The sequence below is a fragment of the Muntiacus reevesi genome, chromosome 18 (genome assembly GCF_963930625.1).
Source record: "Muntiacus reevesi chromosome 18, mMunRee1.1, whole genome shotgun sequence".
In the NCBI taxonomy this organism is placed as follows: Eukaryota; Metazoa; Chordata; class Mammalia; order Artiodactyla; family Cervidae; genus Muntiacus; species Muntiacus reevesi.
Window position 1 is genome coordinate 37,895,692 of NC_089266.1, and position 21,917 is coordinate 37,917,608.

The following is a 21,917-nucleotide window of genomic DNA, read 5'->3' on the forward strand; positions in this document are numbered from 1 at the left end:
AGATTTTTAATTTTATTCTTCGGACTATGCCCCCCACCTTGGAGAAAGGCCTGGAGTACCTGATAGCCACAATCATGGGTATCTTCTTTCTGACTCTTGCCATACCTTGGCTTGATCATCATTATTTCTAGAAGTTTTAGAACCTAGGCTGTGTTTTCAAATGCTTTCTAGATATTTCTCTGCAAATACCATTAATATTTCTACTTTGAAATCTGTTTTTTTATTATAAAATTTTGCAAGAAGATTATGATCCAGCATTTATGAAATTTCCTAGATTAATCTGATTTTTACTTATGGATAATACAGGATTAACTTAATCCTCAATGAAATCTGAGGGTGCTGACCATAAGAGCCCCCAAAAATAAACTTTGTAGACTGAAAAAAAAAAGAAATTTGTTTTTTGGTTTGGACTGATCCCTCAAGAGTAAATTAGGGAAATTCCATTTTAGTCTCACTGTATACAAAGAGGAAAATTGCTTTTATCTGAATTATTTTCTCAAGTATTCTAACATTTTTCAGCTGGGAAAAGATGGGAGGGACAAAATTCTGGTGGTTTGGGGCATCTCAGTCAAGAGTAGGGTAAAGACATGGAGGGATGAAGGAAGTCAGTGAGTGAGGTGTAAGTGACCCTGTGAAGTTGCTCAGTCATGTCCAACTCTTTGTGACTCCATGGACTGTGGCCTACAAGGTTCCTCCATCCATGGGCTTTTCCAGGCAAAAATACTGGAGTGGGTTGCCATTTCCTTCTCCAGGAGATCTTTCCAACCCAGGAATTGAACCCGGGTCTCCTGCATTGTAGGCAGATGCTTTACCATCTGAGCCACCAGGGAAGCGTATATGACCATAGGGAGTGGGAAAACCATCACCCGGACAGCTAGGAACTTACCATGGGGCTTTGAACATATAGGGTTTAAAATATTCATGTTGAATAACTACATTAAGTAGACTGAAACTTCCACTCATGTGACATTTCTTTATAGAGACTCATGCAGTCAGAAGCTAGAACCAACAGGACAGCTGTAACTGAATTCATTTTACTGGGCTTAGTGGAAACAGAAAATCTACAGCCTATGGTCTTCATACTCTTCCTCTTTGCCTACTTGGTCACTGTTGGGGGCAACCTCAGCATCCTGGCAGCCATCTTGGTGGAACCCAAACTCCACACCCCCATGTACTTCCTCCTGGGGAACCTATCAGTGCTGGACATTGGGTGCATCAACGTCACTGTTCCTACCATGTTGGATCATCTCCTGTCCCACAAGCGCACAGTTCCCTATGCAGCCTGCCTCTCCCAGCTCTTCTTCTTCCACCTTCTGGCTGGGATGGACTGCTTCCTGTTGACAGCCATGGCCTATGATCGATTCCTGGCCATCTGCCGACCCCTCACCTACAGCACCCGCATGAGCGAGACAGTCCAGAGGATACTGGTGGCTGTGTCCTGGGCGTGTGCCATCACCAATGCACTGACCCACACTGTTGCCCTAACCACCCTTAACTTCTGTGGTCCCAACGAGGTCAATCACTTCTACTGTGACCTTCCACAGCTCTTCCAGCTCTCCTGCTCCAGCACTCAGCTCAATGAGCTGCTACTCTTTGGCATGAGTTTCATAATGGCAGGTACAACTATTGTTCTCATCATCATCTCCTACATCCACGTGGCAGCTGCAGTTCTACAAATCCGCTCAGTGGAGGGCAGGAAGAAAGCCCTCTCCACGTGTGGCTCCCACCTCACTGTGGTCTGCCTCTTCTATGGGACTGGTATGTTCAACTACATGCGCCTAGGTTCAGAGGAGGCTTCAGACAAGGATAAGGGAGTTGGAGTTTTCAACACAATTGTCAATCCCATGTTGAACCCACTTATCTATAGCCTTAGAAACTCTGACGTTCAGGGTGCCCTGTGGCAGGTACTTGTAGGGAAGCGGTCACTGACATGAGGGGTGATAGGGTCCCTCTTTTCCTGCCTTTTCTGGGTTGGAGGAAATTTCCCATGAGGGCGGTAACCTGGAAAAATAGTTTCTCTACTCTGTCATTCCCAAAACTGTCCATGGCTACACCTGGAGCTTGTCTTCTTTGTAATCTCTTCTTGGAGTCGAGAAACTGGAAGGATAGGTTTAGATAAAGATAGGAAGAAAAGGTATGAGAGTGAGAAGTAGGAAAGACTTGGGAGTAGAGGACTGAAGGTGAAAATGAGGATATGTGGAGGGATGGGACAGGATGGTGAGCAAAAGAAATAAGCAGGAAAAATGAAAATTAGGAAAAGGACATGAGAGGATGGGAGGTGAGAAAAGATGAGAGGATTAAGCGTTTCAAACTAGATGCCTAAGGAATGCTGATGAGGTCAAGGATGGGTGTAGAGAAAATAAAGAATGAATAGGAGGGGAGATAAGAATAAAATTCATCCATAGAATCACTTCCTATTAGCATCTGGCCATGGAATACTAGCACCTTTGATGTTACTGTTGGGCCCCACCCATTCAACCAGGAAAACAAAAGTTTAAGTTTTGATGAAGGTGAAATGATACAAGGCAGTTTAGGTATTCCTCTTCTGCTTCCTCTGCCTAGGAGATGATCCTAGAAGGACAGAGGGTAGGACTGACAGATGGAGAAGAGCGAGGAAAGTTGTGTGTGCTGAGACTTCATCCTCCATAACCCGACTGGGCCATCAAAATCAACAGCCTCCCAGCCTCTGGGTGCAGCACCTGGTGACAGTCTAAAGAACACAGATGAAATTGGTCTCTTTCCTGATACTCTTGGGTCTCCAGACACTTTGGCATTAAAGAGAATGAGCTTCTCTCAAAAGGGAAAAATTCTTGAGAATGACAACCATGAGTGTGGGCTGTAATCACTGCTCTGTGACCTTAGAAAGTGTGTCACTATGGCTGGACTTGTTTCTAGCTATACCATGAAGAACTGGAATGAGATCATCTCTCCAGGGTTCTTCACATTAAATGGCCTTTGATATAACTTTCTAGGTGAACTTTTTCTGAGGATGAACTCAGAAAACATTTTGAGAGCTTTACCACGACCACTTCCACCACTCTATCTACCCCATGAACACTTAGCACTAATTTGTACATCCACTAAGTTATGACAGTGTCTGTTTACCACTTCCCTTTCATAAAGGGTTGTTATAAATAAATATCTTTAGGTTTTACAAACTAAAGTTTGAGAAACGGCAGTATTTTTATTTGGAACTTTAATTCCAGTTAAAACTGCAGTTGGGTATCTTCTCACATAGTAAGTGACCAGTTGTATTTCTTCTTTTAGAAGTGCATTTTGACAGCTTTTGCCCTCTTTTCCACTGGATTGTTTGTTAGGAAATCATAACTGGCCAACCTTCACAAACAGTGAAACTCAACTTTGAGTTTCAGGGTTGGGATCCCTGGGTTGGGAAGATCTGGAGATGAGAAAGGCCACCCACTTTCAGTATTCTTGCTTACAGAATTCCATGGACTATATAGTCCAGGGGGTCGCAAAGAGCTGGACACAACTGAGCAACTTTCACTTTACTTCATGCAGACAAAAGTGGGCTTCCCAGGTGGTAAAGAATCCACCTGCCAGTGCAAGAGACACAAGGGATGTGGGTTCAGATCCTAGGTCAGGTCAGGTCCAGACTGAACAAAAGTGATCTAATCTTAGTGCCTAATAGATGCAAAAATAAATAATTTTTGGAGGAAGAGGATATCATCCAGAACCATGCAACAGAAACTTAATCTGAGCCATATACATAATTTTAAACTTTCTAGAAGCCTCATGGGGACAAGACTGTTTCTGAGTCTGTAGCAGGGACCATTTTAAAGCAAAAATAAGCAAGTGAAATTAATTTAAATGATATATTTTCTCTTATTCATATATCTAAAACATTACTATCTCAACATATAATCAATACTATGAAATTATAAATGAGATATTCTACATTCTTATTTTTCATACTGTCCTTAGAATCATGTATATTTTAAACTTACAGAACTTCTCAATATGGATGCTAAATTTCATCAAAAATACTTGACCTGAGTCCTCTCGCAAGGCTACGATCAAGCCATCAGCCAGTGGTATAACTGTCTCCAGGCCTGACTGAGGAAGGGAAAGCTTTCACATTCATTCACATGGTCACTGGTAGGACTCAGTTCCTTGCAGGTGAGGGGGCTGAGGGCCTCAGGACCTCACTGGCCTGAGGTTGGAGGCTGCCTTCAGTTTCTTGACCCTAGGGCCTCTTAAATTATGGTGTCTTCCTTCCTCAAAGCGAGAAAAGAACCATATAGAAAGACTGAGAAAGAAAACAAATAGGAGGTCCTCTGCTTGTGTGCCCACAGCAACAACCATTTAGCAGCCATATGCAGACAAATGTACTGCTTCCCTGATAGCTTAGTTAGTAAAGAATCCGCCTGCAATGCAGGAAACCCCAGTTCAATTCCTGGGTCAGGAAGATCCACTGGAAAAGGGATAGGTTACCCACAGTAGCATTCTTGGGCTTCCCTTGTGGCTCAGCTGGTAAAGAATCCACCTGCAATGCAGGAGACCTGGGTTCGATCCCTGGGTTGGGAAGACCTGGAGATGGGAAAGGCCACCCACTCCAGTATTCTGGCTTAGAGAATTCCATGGACTATATAGTCCATGGGGTCACAAAGACCTGGACAAAACTGAGCAACTTTCACTTCACTTCATGCAGACAAAAGTGGGCTTCCCAGGTGGTAAAGAATCCACCTGCCAGTGAAAGAGACACAAGAGATGTGGGTTCAGTCCCTGGGTCAGGAAGATCCCCTGGAGGAGGAGATGGCAACCCACTGTAGTATTCTTGCCTGGAGAATTCCATGGACAGAGGAGCCTGGTGGGCTACGGTCCATGGGGCTACAAACAGCTGGACTCCATCGACTGAGCGCACACACACACATGCAGACAACAGTGACTTTGTGGGGATTTGGGATCCAGGTAGGAGACTGGAAACTTGGTGGAGCTCACGGCCAAGGAGGGGTCTTCCCAGCGGCTCAGTGGTAACCCACCTGCCTGCCAGTGCAGGAAACACTGGTTCAATCCTTGGTTCAGGAAGATCCCATATGCCACGGAGCAACTAAGTCCGTGCGCCACAACTATTGGGCATCTGCTCTAGAACCTGGGAACTGCCGCTACCGAGCCCACGAGCCCCAACTGCTGAAGTCCACACGCCCTAGAGCCTGCGCCCGACAAGAGAAGCCACCTCAATGAGAAGCCCGGGCACTGAGACGGAGAGTAGTTCTCACTCGCTGCAACTAAAGCAAAGACCTCGCAGCTTTCATAGAGGGAAAAGGGAAGTTAAGAGGGCCGTGGTCAACAAAGGACCTCTGGATTTTCTTTGGATGAGTCCTTGCCAGGAAAGAAGAGGAGTCTTTCTTCCTCCAGACTGGCTCTGCTACAGTCACAGGGTGTGAGAGCTTGGCTGTCTGCTGCAAACACAAATACTCCCCCCATATCACTCACCCCGTGATCTTACCTTGCCTTGCTCTACTCACTTTTCCTAGTAATTTCATCCACGTGCCTTAATTCTTAGCTCAGCTTTTACCATCTCAAGGAAGCTCTCCCTGAATTCCCCATCACTAACAAGCCAGGCGAGTCTTCCTCCTCTGTCTCCCCAACCCTCATGCCCAGAGCATAAGCACTGCCTTCAAACACAGAATTAAGATAGCCTCCCTCCTTGGTCCTTTATGAGTTCCTGATTCATGCTTGTAAAACAGTCTAAGCCACTAACAGGCACTCAGTCATTATCAGTGGAACGAACTGAACTTCAGATCAATTCAACTCTCCCTGTCTCTCAAAGTCTAGGTCAGTGCTGGCTCTGCTGATTCATCTGTAAAGGACTGCTCCCTCTTTCACACTGCTGGAGCCCAGGGACTCATCTTCTCATCAGTAACCTCTCCTTTTTTATCCGTTGCACTTGACACTAGGCTGGTGGAACCTAAGTAGGGATAGGTTCTCACAATTACTTCCTCCAGTTCTGCTTCCACCACTGCTCCTGTCCATAAGCATGTGTTGATTATGCTTGAACATTTTGCTTTGAGTGCAGGGTAGAGTGTTTGCAAGCAGGAGAGGTGGGACCATGGAGTGAGGAGCTAGCATAACCCAAGATAGGGTGGGCTGCTCAGGGATGAGGTCTTTCCACAAGGAAAAGGAAAACAGGAGAAAGCCACAGTCAGTATTGCTTTGAGGTCTGAAAGAGCAACACTCACGTGGATGAGGAGGGTGTGGATGAGGCCATAGAGAACAGAGAGCGCCCAACACAAGATGAGGAGTGAAACGCAGAGCCCAGGGAATGGGTAGCCTCACCCAGGGCACCCGCAGTGGGAGTAATGCAGGTGTCTGCAAATGGCTCACAGGCAGCAGGTCCCCTAGAGCATCTCAGAGCTCAAGGCCAAGAATGTGCTAGAGAGCCCCCTCACCAGGCCACAGCTGGGTATATTATGAAAGACTGGGATGGCGGTGCTGTGGTCCTATGGTCAGATAAGTTGAAGACTTTGATCCTGCAAAATTTTAGTATTAGTGTTAGCATTACCTTATTTATTGTCAAGGTTGATGAGGTCTGGGGACACTGGTTACACATAGGTGTATTTTCTTAATCACAGAGGTATGAGCTCATTTTGAGCTGGATCTATGCTCTCATAGGGCTTCCCAGGTGGCTCAGTGATAAAGAATCCACCTGCCAGTGCAGGAGACTCCGGTTCAGTCCCTGGGTCGGGAAGATTTCCTGGAGAAGGAAACAGCAACCTGCTCCAGTATTCTTGCCTGGCAAATCCCATGGACAGAGGAGCCTGGTAGGCTACAGTCCATGGGGTCGTAAAAGGGTCAGACATGACTTAATGACTAAACAAGTGTGTCCTCATCACTCCTGTATCCTCCATAGGATAATGCCTTGTACATGAATTAAAGCAATCTCCACTTCAATGCCCAGATTACCTCATGTCAACCTCTGAAAGGCTTTCCCTAAGAGGCGTCTTCCCAGAGCCCCATGTACGGCCTTGTTCTCAGGCTGTAGGTGAAAGGGTTCACCATGGGGGTCACCACAGCATACATCACTGTGGCTACTGAGTCCTTCATGGAGTAAGTTTTGAGGGGCTATAGATACACCATACCAAGTGTCCCACAGAGGAGGGAGACCAGAGCCAAGTGGGAGGCATGGGTGGAGAAAACTTTGTGTTTCCCAGACACTGAAGGTATTTGAAGGATGGCTCTGACAATCCAGACATAGGAGGTGATCACGAACCCAAAGGGGTGAAGAAGATGAAGCAGCCTATGACAATCAACACTGTGTGACTGATGTGAATGTCGGAACAGGTGAGCCTTAGTAGGATGTACATCTCACAGACGACGTAGCGGATCTTCCGGGGCCCAAAGAAAGTCACCTTGGTCATGAGGAGCGTGTGGATGAGGACAGAGAGGACAAAGAGTGCCCAACACAAGGTGAGGAGTGAAATGCAGAGCCAAGGGCTCATGGCCGTGTTGTAATAGAGGGGACAGCAGATGGCCACATAGTCGTCATATGCCATCATGGCCAGGATGAGGTTGTCCAGAGTCACGAAGGAGACCAAGAAGTAGAGCTGAGTCAGAAACCCCGCATATGAGATGGCTTTGTTCTGAAACTGAAGGTTTACCAGCATCTTGGGGATTGTGTTGGTGACAACATAACCCTCTTCACAGAAGAGGTCTGTGAAGGAGAGGTTGGCCAGGAAGAAGTACACGGGAGTGTGCAGGAAGGAGTCAGAGCCAATGGCCAGAATGATGAGCACATTTCCTACCACTGTGACTAGGTACACGGACAAGAACATCTGAAACAGGACCCGCTGCTGCTCAGGACTCTCTGAGATCTCCAGGAGGAAGAACTCTGAGAGTCCACTCTGGTTGCCTCCATGCATTTCTCCAACTGTCTGCAACAGCATCACCAACAAACATTTGCTTACTAAGTTACTTCTATTAAACAAGGACATTCATATACACAAAATCAACTGTTTTCTTGGCATTAAAATATCTTGGACAAATTTTATAATACTTTAATACAGATTATCAACAAAATAAAAACAGGCATAAACATATAACATGGACAATGTGCAACTTCTAGTCATTCCAGCAACTTCTTCTCAGTTCAGTTCAGTTCAGTCACTCAGTCATGTCCGACTCCTTGCAACCCCATGGACTGCAGCACGCCAGGCTTCCCTGTCCATCACCAACTCCCGGAGCTTACTCAGACCCATGTCCATCGAGTTGGTGATGCCATCCAACCATCTCATCCTCTGTTGTCCCCTTCTCCTCCCACCTTCAATCTTTCCCAGCATCAGGGTCTTTTCCAATGAGTCAGTTCTTCAAATGAGGTGGCCAACGTATTGGAGCTTCAGCTTCAGCATCAGTCCTTCCAGTGAATATTCAGGACTGATTTCCTTTAGGATTGACTTCTTCCCTGCCATACTTCTTTTTTTTTAATTTATTTATTTACTTTAATTGGAGGCTAATTACTTAAAATATTGGAGCGGTTTCTGCCATACATTGACATAAATCAGCCATGGGTGTACATGTGTTCCGCATCCTGAATCCCCCTCCCACGTCCCTCCCCATTTCATCCCTCAGGGTCGTCCCAGTACACTGGGATGCTCTGTCTCATGCATCGAACCTGGAGTGGCGAACTATTTCATAAATGGTAATATACATGTTTCAATGCTATTCTCTCAAATCATCCCATCCTCATCTTCTCCCACAGAGTCCGAGAGTCTGTTCTTTATCTCTGTGTCTCTTTTGCTATTTCACATACAGAGTCATCATTACCATCTTCCTAAATTCCATATATATGCATTAATATACTGAATTGGTGTTTTTCTTTCTGACTTACTTCATTCTGTATAATAGGCTCCAGTTTCATCCACTTCATCAGAACTGATTCAAATGCATTCTTTTTAATAGCTGAGTAATAATCCATTGTGTATATGTACCACAGCTTTCTTATCCATTCATCTGTCAATGGGCATCTAGGTTGCTTCCATGTCCTGGCTATTGTAAACAGTGCTGCGATGAACATTGAGGTACACACGTCTCATTCAATTCTGCTTTCCTTGGGGTATAGGCCCAGCAGTAGGATTGCTGGGTCGTATGATCTGCCCAGGCTTCAGCAATACGTGAACCATGAACTTCCAGATGTTCAAGCTGGTTTTAGAAAAGGCAGAGGAACCAGAGATCAAATTGCCAATATCCGCTGGATCATCGAAAAAGCAAGAGAGTTCCAGAAAAACATCTATTTCTGCTTTATTGACTACATCAAAGCCTTCAACTGGGTGGATCACAATAAACTGTGGAAAATTCTGAAAGACATGGGAATACCAGACCACCTGACCTGCCTCTTGAGAAACCTATATGCAGGTCAGGAAGCAACAGTTAGAACTGGACATGGAACAACAGACTGTTCCAAATAGGAAAAGGAATATGTCAAGGCTGTATATTGTCACCCTGCTTATTTAACTTCTATGCAGAGTACATCATGAGAAACGCAGGGCTGGAGGAAGCACAAGCTGGAATCAAGATTGCCGGGAGAAATATCAATAACCTCAGATATGCAGATGACACCACCCTTATGGTAGAGAGTGATGAGGAACTAAAAAGCCTCTTGATGAGAGTGAAAGAGGAGAGTGAAAAAGTTGGCTTAAAACATTCAGAAAACTAAGATCATGGCATCTGGTCCCATCACCTCATGGGAAATAGATGGGGAGACGGTGGAAACAGTGTCAGACTTTATTTTGGGGGGCTCCAAAATCACTGCAGATGGTGACTGCAGCCATGAAATTAAAAGATGCTTACTCCTTGGAAGGAAAGTTATGACCAACCTAGATAGCATAATAAAAAGCAGAGACATTACTTTGCCAACAAAGGTCCGTCTGGTCAGGGCTATGGATTTTCCAGTGGTCATGTATGAATGTGAGAGTTGGACTGTGAAGAAAGCTGAGCGCCGAAAAATTGATGATTATGAACTGTGGTGTTGGAGAAGACTCCTGAGAGTCCCTTGGACTGCAAGGAGATCCAACCAGTCCATCCTAAAGAAGATCAGTCCTGGGTGTTCATTGGAAGGATTGATGCTGAAGCTGAAACTCCAGTACTTTGGCGACCTCATGTGAAGAGTTGACTTATTGGAGAAGACCGTGATGCTGCAAGGGATTGGGGGCAAGAGGAGAAGGGGACAGCAGAGGATGAGATGGCTGGATGGCATCACCGACTCGATGGGCATGAGTTTACTCAAACTGGTGATGGACAGGGAGGCCTGGCATGCTGCGATTCATGGGGTCGCAAAGAGTCAGACACAACTAAGTGACTGAACTGAAGTGAACGGTCTGCTATACTTCTTATCTGCCATACTCAATATTACAGAAATAAAATCTATGTCTTATTTTAAATTCTACCATCTTACCATATTGTTGAAGTGCTTACAGATTAGTACCATCATGATATTGAGTAGATGTTTAGTTAGCAATAATTGCGCCTCAAATAAACCTCATTGGCAATGATACTGCCACTGTGCAAAGACAAACAGATTTTTAAATAATAGTTAAAATAGGTTATGTACTATAAAAAGGGCTTCCTTGGTGGCTCAGACAGTAAAGCCTCTGCCTGCAATGCGGGAGACCTGGGTTCAATCCCTGGGTTGGGAAGATCCCCTGGAGAAGGAAATGGCAACCCACTCCAGTATTCTTGCCTGGAAAATCCCATGGACAGAGGAACCTGGTAGGCTACAGTTCATGGGTTTGCAAAGAGTCAAACACGACTGAGTGACTTCACTTTCTTTCTTTCTTATGCACTATAAGAAATGATTATTATACAACTGGACAAAGGGAGAGAGTAAAAATATTGGAAAGGAGAAGGGAAAATTATCATTTTCATTGATAGGACGATTTATTGGGGAAATCTAAGACGATCAACTGAAATGCCATTGGAAATAAAAATCAGCGTCAGTAAAGTGGCCAATCATACAATGAATGAATAGACCTCAAAACTAACAGTTGGTCCAGTAAGTCCACCTACAGTGCAGTGATTAAGAATTAAGAATTTCATTTTGAGTTTATTTTTGTGTATGGTGTTAGAAAGTGTTCTAGTTTCATTCTTTTACAAGTGGTTGACCAGTTTTCCCAGCACCACTTGTTAAAGAGGTTGTCTTTCTTCCATCGTATATTCTTGCCTCCTTTGTCGAAGATAAGTTGTCCATAGGTTCGTGGATTTATCTCTGGGCTTTCTATTCTGTTCCATTGATCTATATTTCTGTCTTTGTGCCAGTACCATACTGTCTTGATGACTGTGGCTTTGTAGTAGAGTCTGAAGTCAGGCAGGTTGATTCCTCCAGTTCCATTCTTCTTTCTCAAGATTACTTTGGCTATTTGAGGTTTTTTGTATTTCCATACAAATTGTGAAATTATTTGTTCTAGATCTGTGAAAAATACCGTTGGTAGCTTGATAGGGATTGCATTGAATCTATAGATTGTTTTGGGTGGTATATCCATTTTGACAATATTGATTATTCCAATCCATGCGCACACTATATTTCTCCATCTGTTGTGTCCTCTTTGATTTCTTTCATCAGTGTTTTATAGTTTTTTATTTACAGGTCTTTTGTTTCTTTAGGTAGATATACTCCTAAGTATTTTACTCTTTTTGTTGCAATGGTGAATGGTATTGTAAATGCTGGAGAGGGTGTGGAGAAAAGGGAACCCTCTTACACTGTTGGTAGGAATGCAAACTAGTACAACCGCTATGGAGAACAGTGTGGAGATTTCTTAAAAAACTGAAATTAGAACTGCCATATGACCTAGCAATCCCACTTCTGGGCATACACACCGAGGAAACCAGATCTGAAAGAGACACGTGCACCCCAATGTTCATCGCAGCACTGTTTATAATAGCCAGGACATGGAAGCAACCTAGATGCCCATCAGCCAATGAATTGATAAGGAAGCTGTGGTACATATACACCATGGAATATTACTCAGCCACTAAAAAGAATTCATTTGAATCAGTTCTAATGAGATGGATGAAACTGGACCCCATCATACAGAGTGAAGTAAGCCAGAAAGATAACGACCAATATAGTATACTAATGCATATATATGGAATTTAGAAAAATGGTAATGATAACCCTATATGCAAAACAGAAAAAGAGACACAGATGTACAGAACAGAATTTTGGACTCTGTGGGAGAAGGCGAGGGTGGGATGTTTCGAGAGAACAGCATTGAAACATGTATATTATCTAGGGTGAAACAGATCACCAGCCCAGAGGATGCATGAGACAAGTACTCGGGCCTGGTGCACTGGGAAGACCCAGAGGAATCGGGTGGAGAAGGAGGTGGGAGGGGAGATCGGGATAGGGAATACATGTAAATCCATGGTTGATTCATGTCAATGTATGACAAAAACCACTACAATACTGTAAAGTAATTAGCCTCCAACTAATAAAAATAAATGGAAAAAAAAAAGAAAGGAAAAAAAAAGAATTTCAGATTATTTAAATTAATATTAAGAATTTCAGAAGCTGGAACTCATTATCTGAGCTCTGTCACTCACTATGAAACCTCAGGGCACTTAACCTGAGCTCTTTAACACCAGCATTTCCCCTGTAAACAATGAGTTGTGGTAAGTGTAAAATTAAGGAATAAAGTGTTGAACAAAGTATTAGCATGTAGTGGACAGACAATAAATATTGCCTATTACTGTTATAAATATTATATATAGGTAAACAATTATCTGGTGAAAATACAATGTGAACAATGACATTGTCAGCAAATTAATCTAAGCTTTAAAATATTAATAAGAATTGAGCAAGACCTTCCAGTTCTCCCCCTGAAGAAGGGAATGGCAACCCACTCCAGCATTCTTGCCTGGAGAGTTCTATAGGCAGTCCATGGGGTCAAAAAGAGTCAAACACGACTTTCACTTTCCAATTCTCCATTTCTATATTTAAATAATAAATGGATAAATTCACTAATTTCTAGATATAAAGATGAAATATTGCACATATGTGTATTCTCCTGAATTAATCTAAGATTATTTAACCTATCCAAGTCAAAATCATAACAGGACTTCCTGGAAACAATGACTATTTGAAGTTTCATCCAAAAATAAACATGAAGGACTTCCCTGGTGGTCCAGCTCCAAGCTGAACCTAAGACTCTGAGCTCCCAGTGCAGTTGGATCCCTGTTCAGGAAACTAGATCCCACATGACACAACTAAGTCCCAGCGCAGCCAAAGAAATAAATAAAAATATTTTAAAAATAAATTTGGACAATGTCGAGAAGAGCGCTAGAAAGGGAACATTTTTTCTGTCAAACACAAAAGCAGTGTGGTACTGGTGCTGGAGTGAACAGATCAGTGGAGCTAGACAGAACTTTAGAAACAGTCAAGAGAGATCTCAGGGAAGCAAGGATAATAGTCATAAATTATACTGACAGTTATTGAAGATACTTGAGATCCAAGAACTTATTTTTATGCTAGAAATTATTATAATAGTGCTGAACGTTGAAGCAAATGTCAGACTGCTTGTACTTGGTCTTCCAGTTTTTTATAAATTTAATTTTGTACTTCTTGAAGATCATAGACATAGGCTATAAAAATCTGTATTCACACACACACTGTTGTTCTTGAAAAATATTTTCTCCATATAACTATTTTTTCATGCATACCAAACAAGAGAAAAATACATGCTCAACTCTGTCATTTTATAACTCTGGAAATAAACAGAAAGGACATGCTTTTTATTAAGAAAATTCTAGTTCTAGAAATTCATCTTAAGAATATAATCAGACAAAATGTAAAAAACTGTATTATCTTAGATGTTCATCGGAGCCTTGTTAACAAGAGTAAAAATGTAGAAACAACATAAACATTCAATATTAGAGATTTTCCTTAAAAATTACAGAATACCTAGGAAATGGCAACCCACTCCAGTATTCTTGCCTGGAAAATTTCATGAACAGAGGAGCCTGGTGGTCTACAGTCCATGGGGTCACAAAGAATAGGACACGACTAACGGACTAAGAACAAAGGAACAGAAAGAGACTTGTGGTTTCCAAAAAGGGAGAAACAGGAGTGACTGAATGGGTATGGGGAGTGATGAAAATGTTCTAAACTTAGATTATGATGACAGTTGTACAATTCTTTAAATATATTAAAACCATTCAATTGTGTGCTTTAAATGGGTGAATTTTATGCTTTCCAACATACATTAAGTGCAGACAAATACTGTTTGATTCTACTTACATAAGACACTTAGAAAAGTCAAATTCATAGTGTCAGAAAGTGCACTGGTAGATGCCAGGGGCTGGGGGGATGGGGAGGTGGAGATTGGGAACGGGAAGTGAATGCTTACAGGGGACAGTGTTTCAGGTTAGGAAGGTGAAAAATTCGGGTTATGTTGCACAGCAATGTCAATGTACTTAATGCCACTGAACTGTACAGTTAAATATGATTCATATAGTATGTTTTATACTACGTGAGTTTTACCACAATAAAAAAAAAATTTAAAAATACATCATCAACATTGATCAGCCACAGGCATACATATGTCCCCCCGGCCACTTGAACTCCCCTCCCATCTCCCACCCCATCTCACCCCTCTAGGTTGTCACAGAGCACTAGGCTGAGTTCTCTGTGTCACATAGCAAATTCCCACTTGCTGTCTATTTTACATATGGTAAATAAATGGGTGAATTTTAGGGGTACTGGTTTATATCTCAATAAAGTTATTTTTAAAAGTATATAATCCATTAAATCAGTGGAAAACTCTGAATCTATCATCAGTAATGATGTTTAAATTTTTTCATTTATATATGGGAAATTTGTAACAACTGATAAAATTTCAGTTTACTCTTACACAATAAAATAGAAAATTTTATCGTGTGTTCAGTTTACCTCTACCTGACACTAGCGATACCTGCTCAGTGTTGCTGTTATGAGGAAGAGAGACAAGGAAATAAATCAAGTGCTCAGCACTGGCTGAAGCCCTTCCCTAACCAGCTGGGTCCTGGCTTTCAGAGCTTCCCTGACAGAAGAATGGGTGGGAGATAGGTAATGGGCCGGGAAAAGCCAGAGGACACTCCAGGACACTGGCTCATCTACTTTCTTGTCCTCAAGGCAAGTGTCCCCCTCAGTTTGACATGCATCAGAATCACCTGCAATACTCATTTAAAAAAACAACAAAAGAAGTTCAAGGACTTCCCTGGCAGTCCAGGGGTTAAAGACTTCGTGCTTCTAATAGAGGGGGCGTCGGTTCCATCCCTGGTTGGGGAACTAAGATCCCACAGGCCTCCACAGTGTGATCAAAAATTTTAAAACATAAATTACAAAGGAAGTTCACATGCCCTTTCTTGAGATGATTCAGTAGGTCTGTTCTGAGAACCAAGTTCTTTTTAGCAATCACCCTGTGATTTTGATTCTGCATTTTGGAAAAAACCACTTTGAGTCTGTAAAAGTCAGTGGCCAGATGGAAGCGAAGAGGAACTGAAGAGCCTCTTGATGAAAGTGAAAGAGGAAGAGTGAAAAAGTTGGCTTAAAACTCAAAATTCAAAAAACTAAGATCACAGCAGCCGGTCCCATCATTTCATGGTAAATAGATGGGGAGACAACGGAAACATGACAGACTTTATTTTCTTGGGCTCCAAAATCACTGCAGATGGTGACTGCAGCCGTGAAATTAAAATACACTTGCTCCTTGAAAGAAAAGCTATGACCAAGCTAGACAGCATACTAAAAAGGAGAGACATGACTTTACCAACAAAGATCTGTATAGTAAAAAATATGATTTTTCCAGTAGTCATGTATGGATGTGAGAGTTGGACCATAAAGAAAACTGAGTGCCAAAGAATTGATGCTTTTGAACTGTGGTGTTGGAGAAGATGCTTGAGAGCCCCTTGGACTGCAAGGAGATCAAATCAGTCCATCCTAAAGGAAATCAGTCCTGAATATTCATTGGAAGTGCTGATGTTGAAGCTGAAGCTTCAATACTGTGGCCACCTGATGAGAAGAACTGACTCATTGGGTAAGACCCTGATGCTGGGAAAGATTAAAGGTGGGAGGAGAAAGGGACGACAGAGGGTAAGATGGTTGGATGGCATCACTGACTCAATGGACATGAGTTTGAGCAAGCTCCAGGAGTTGGTGATGGACTGTAAAGCCTGGCGTGCTGCAATCCATGGGGTCACAAAGAGTTGAACACAACTGAGCGACTGAACTGAACAGAACTGAGATGGCCTTAAACATACAAATCCCTCTGCAGTGTGACTCAGCAGAAAGAATGTAGGTGTGATTTGGAAAAGAGATCCAAAAGGGCATGATTTGAAAACCTGGCCATTAGTACCTCTTGTGTTGTTCCCCAGCTAGTAACCTAGAGGAGAGCACACAACCTCTCGGAGCCTTTTCATATCACTCATAAACCCTTTCTTGCAGATTGAAGAATGACATGCAACAAAGCATGAGACAGAATGTTGAAAACTACGGAGCATTAGATCAGAAGGATTTTAATTACTTTTAAATATGAAGGGATTAAAGGCTTCCCAGGTGGCCCAGTGGTAAAGAATCTGCCTGCTAATGCAGAAGACACATGTTTGATCCCTGGGGCAGGAAGATCCCCTGGAGAAAGAAATGGCAACTCACGCCAGTATTCTTGCCTGGGAAATCTCCTGGACAGAGGAGCCTGACAGGCTACAGTCCATAGTGTCACAAAAGATTTGGACATGACTTAGTGACTAAGCTATCAACAAACATGAATGGATTAGAGTATATGAAGACTTTCCAAAGTATCTATGCTTGTAAGAGACAGAAAATGGAGAAGAAAAAAGATTTTAAAACAGGAGAGAAATAGGGAGAGAGTGAGAGAAAGAGGGGGGACATCCTTATCCCTGGCTCTGTGCTGGTCTCAGAGTTCACCGGTTCTGCTGCCTATACTTTTCTTCTATGAAAACTCACAGTCAGGACATAAAGGATCTTAAGTAAAATTGTAGTACTCCAGGCTGGAACAGGGTAAAGTGAAAAGCAAGGGAACTCGTACCTGGAACTTTGGTCCTCTAATACAGGAGACAGAATATAAGGCTGTAGGTGCTCTGATGAGGCTGGGGAAACTGAGGGCTGATGCCTGAGCATTAGGAAGGAAGGGCCTAAGTCAGGTTATGTCAGGTCTATTGTCAGTTTGGGGGAGCCTCCAAGGAAGCAATCCCAAAACAATTTCTTCAGATGAGCATGAGTAGTTTTCCCAATGAGCCAGGGTCTTGGGAAATGAGCCTTCTTTACAAGGAATAAGCTAGACTTTTTCTCTCTCGTATCTCACTTTGTCTCCTCCCCATATATTCTTCCTTCCTCCTTCATTCTCCCTATTTTAGGTGATAAGATGAGTTTGGATCTCACAAACTGTAGATCCCTCAGCCTATCTCTTATCTGACCAAACTCAGCACCACTGACTCAGAACAGAAAGGGTTTTTAGATTCAAACAAGCCTAGTTATTGCCTCTATACCCTCTCCATAGAGGAACTGGATTTTTAACATCTCTGTCCAGACAATACCTTGTCCTGTCTTTGCATCTCCACTTTGACAGGGAGCTATCTTCAAACAGATTTCAAGTAAAAGGTCTCCAGTCTAAAACGTACATGTGCATAGTTGTGTCTGACTCTTTGTGACCTCATATTCTGCAACCTGCCAGGCTCCCTCCTCTATTCATGGAATTTTCGAGGCAACAATATTGGAATGGGTTGCCATTTTTTCCTCCAGGGGATTGTCCCAACCCAGGGATAGAACCCGCGTCTCCAGCATCTCCTGCATCAGCAGGCATTTCTTTACGACTGCACCACAGCTAGTAGTTACAAAACAGCATCTCAGTTTGGAGTCATCATTTAGAGTAGAGCTATGCCAAAGACACACTGTTGGAGGAGAATATGAATGATTTCAGGCATGTTCCACTACTAGACAGGCCATGATTGATTTACTGAATTGCTCTAACTACCCCCCTCCTACCACCTCCTACTTTTCAAATCTAACAATAACAAACCTTCCACTTGCCAAATTATGAGGTGGTCACAGTTGTTTTAGCGCCACCACCCAGCCATCCCATGGAGTCAGTTTGTATAGTTGGCATTTGTCCTGCTGCTGAGGTCCTTACAACCTGAGGTCATTTGGTCATTATAACCCGAACCCCTTTCTGGGAACAGCGCAAGCTCCCAAAGCCTCTCAACAAAAACCAACCTCATTTATGCTTTTTGTGCTTGGGAATCTATCTTCCTTACTTCTCTTCTTGATTTATGTTGTATTATTTATTGATGCAGGCATTGAGCTAGATGCTGGGAAACCACCATAAACAAAATGGACACGATTGCCTCCTTTCATGGAGCCTGGAGATCAGCAAAGAGATAAGGAAAATAATCACAAACTGACACATGCCCCAAGGAAGCTATAATCTGAAATAGAGAATAATGAAGGATGAGCAGGCAACTACTGGATTTGCCAAAAGAAAAAAAAAATTCACTTGGGCTTTTTCACGCCGTCTTACAAAAAAACTTGAGTGAACTTTTCGGCCAATCCAACACTTAGTTTGGTTGGTCACAGGGTCTCTCTGAAAGACATGTAAGCTGAGACCAGATGGCTGAGAGGGTTTCAGCTACTCAGGGAGTTGATAAAAGAGCTTTCCAGAGAGAAGACACAGCATCTTCAAAGGCACAAAAGTGTATATTCAAGGACTGACAGAGAGTCAGTGCTGGTGTTACGCTGTGAGGGACACAAGTTGAGGCTAGGAGCTACGTATGTGCAGATGAAGCCAGTAAGTCTGGCTTCCTCTGCTTTTTCTTAAAATTATAAGTTCAATGAGAAGTCATTTGAGTATTTTATGCAAGTGGAGTGGGATGATTTAATTTAGGTTGAATGGATCACTCTGGTTGCCATGAGGACAATGGGTTGAAGACAGACAGAAGCAGAAGCAAATGAAGTAGTGGCCCAGGCATGTGGGGAACATGACCCGAGCTAGGATGAAACCAGGAAACATAGGAAAAGAAATGATCTAGCTACTTTTGGTGGTGAAGTCATGAAGCCTCCATGATGGACTGGATCCTGGAAATACAAGAAAGAATAAAATCAAGGATGACCCTCCATTTCTGACTTGGGGAACTGGGGAAGGGTGCATAATGGATTAATATGGGGGAGAGTCTGAACTCCTGAGAGATGAGCAGGGGAGTTGAATGACAAGAGGGTATGTGGATATATAAACGGTAGTGGATGGTGGTTTAACTTTGGAAGACATCAGCACATATAAAATATCTAGAGCTGTGGAGACAGAGGAGATCACCTATAGAATAGGGAGAGAGGAAGGAACGATGATCAAGGCCAAAGGAAGGCCAGAAGTACCAAGATGGCAGTCCAGTGTAAGAGGAAGAATCTATCGGCAGAGGAAATGCAGAGTGGCCAGAGAAGAGGGAGGAAAACCAGGGCCATTTGCCGTCACAACAGGAAGGACATTTTTGTGGATTTAAGATGGGAATATGAAGTCCTCTCTGTCATCTTCTCCTCTCTGAGAACAGGACTGAGAAAATGCTTACTCACACCACCACTGTTGAACATAATATTGGGAGATTCTGGATAGCACTATATGGAAACAGGAAAAAAATAAGCTTACTCCCATCTCTCCTCTGCCACCAACCTCCAGTCCAGGGCACACCTAAAACTATCCCCCTTTTTTTTCACTATTAAGTTTTACCACTTCCCTCCTTGTCTTTGATGCTCTGCCAAATGCAAGAGGTTTGTATAGTATCAGAGAATCCTGTAGGTGTATGTATCAAATCATTATCATCAGGCCTTAATTTTATTCAATACATTATTAATTTTATAAGTATTATTTTAAAAATAAGATATTAGGACTTCGCTGGTGGTCCAGTGGTTAAGAATTCACCTGTTAATGCAGGGGGCATGGGTTTGATCCCTAGTCTGGGAAGATTCCACATGCCTTGAGGTGACTAAGCCCATGCTCCATGACTACTGAGCCCACACGTCCTAGATCCTATGCTTGGCATCAAGAGAAGCCACTGCAATGAGAAACCCAAGCACGGTAATGAAGAGTAGCTCACCACAACTAGAGAAAACCAACGCACCACAACGAAGACCCAAGGCAGTCAAAACTAAAAATAACTAATTAAAAATAAGATTAAACAATCTTATTGTTCATATAATTTGATCCTATAATTCCACTTCTAAAGATTTACATCCTAATAAACCATCCAAAATGGAATCAGCTTTATTAAAAAAATACTTGTCATGATATTATTTATAATTTTTTTAAATAAAAGGAGCCTATACAACCTAGGGGATATAGCCAATATTTTATAGTAACTATAAATGGACTATAACCTTTAAAAATTGTGAATCACTATGTCATACACTTGTAACTTACAAAACATTATACATGAACAATATATCCTTCAATAAAAAAAATAATTAAAACAAAACATAAATGATCAAGAGTGTAAATTTTATGCCATGTGGTTTTTTATCACAAAATTTTTTAATTTAAAAAATATTAATGAAATCCAAAGAGCCTAAATGCCTATCAATTAGGAAATATGATAGTACCTATAACAGGTGGAATATTGTGCTTATGTTTTTGTTTATTGGCTTTTATTTGCTTATGTTGTTGTGCTTACATTGTGCTTATGGCATGGGAAATTTCTTATAATGACAACAAGAGGGAAAACAGAAAAATATTAGATGTAAATATACCAATATGTTGCATGCAAGTGTCTATGGGTGACAGGGATTGAAGGTGATTTTTGTCTGTTTCCCTGTTTCCCACTGGACTGAGATTCTAGAGCTCCACCTGGTTAGCACCACACACTCCTCTCAATGTCCCCAGGGCCCAGTCCAAGACTTTAGCACATCTAGACATGCCTCGAAGACATTAGCAATGTTTGCTTACTAGGAGATTCTTGAGAGTCCCTTGGGCTGCAAGGAGATCAAATGAGTCAGTCCTAAAGGAAATTAACCCTGAATACTCATTGGAAAGGCTGATGCTGAAACTAAAGCTCCAACCCTTTGGCCACCTCATGTGAAAAGCTGACTCATTGGAAAAGACCCTGATGCTGGGAAAGATTAAAGGCAGGAGGAAAAGGGGACAACAGAGGATGAAGTGGTTAGATGGCATCACCGACTCAAAATGAATTTGAGCAAACTCCAGGAGATAATGAAGGACAGGAAAGTCTGGTGTGCTACAGTCCATGGGGTTGCAAAGAGTTGGACATGACTTAGCAAATAAACAGTAACAACAATTAGAAGATTATTTATTTAAGGCTCCAGTAAGGTTTGGCTTCCCTGATGGCTCTGACGGTAAAGAATCTGCTGAAAGGCAGAAGATACAAGTTTGATCCCTGAGTCAGAAGATTCCCTGAATATTCTTGCCTGGAGAATTCCAGGGACAGAGGAGCCTGAAGAGCAATAGTCCACAGGGTCACAAAGAGGCAGACATAACTGAGCGACTAACACTTTCACTTTTCAAGATTTGGCTTCCTCCATGCTCCTCAGCTCAGATGTTAATCATTAAGAAACTACGATGGCCCCAAAACCCCTTCATGGATCTCTGCCTTGTCTTGGTGAAGGGGCGTGTGTAACTCAATGAAGCTATGAGCCATGCTGTGTAGGGTCACCCAAGATGGACGGGCGGATCACCTCCCGGGTGATCCACGGGAGGAAGGAATGGCAAGCCTCATGAACTGTATAAACGGCCAAAAAGATATGACTGGCGTGCTGCAGTTCATGGGGTAGCAAAGAGTCAGACATCACTGGACAAATGAGCAATAACAAAACCAACAACAATGGCCCCAACAGCTTGCTCAGTGAGTAAATTTAGGATTTTGGAGTTTCCTTAACGGTGTCTGAGAAGGTGGCACTGGAGCTCCTCAGAGCATTATAC

General features: G+C 42.6%; 1 protein-coding gene and 1 pseudogene across 1 annotated transcript; one reads left to right on the forward strand and one right to left on the reverse strand.

Annotated features, from left to right (window-relative positions):
- The first annotated feature begins 974 nt into the window (after positions 1-974).
- On the forward strand, positions 975-1,934 carry LOC136149959 (olfactory receptor 3A2-like). The gene has a single exon (XM_065910662.1). The coding sequence runs from the start codon at positions 987-989 to the stop codon at positions 1,932-1,934; it is 948 nt and encodes a 315-aa protein (XP_065766734.1). The 5' UTR covers positions 975-986.
- Positions 1,935-6,925: 4,991 nt separating this feature from the next.
- Positions 6,926-7,880, reverse strand: LOC136149914 (olfactory receptor 1D2-like; annotated as a pseudogene).
- Positions 7,881-21,917: the final 14,037 nt, after the last annotated feature.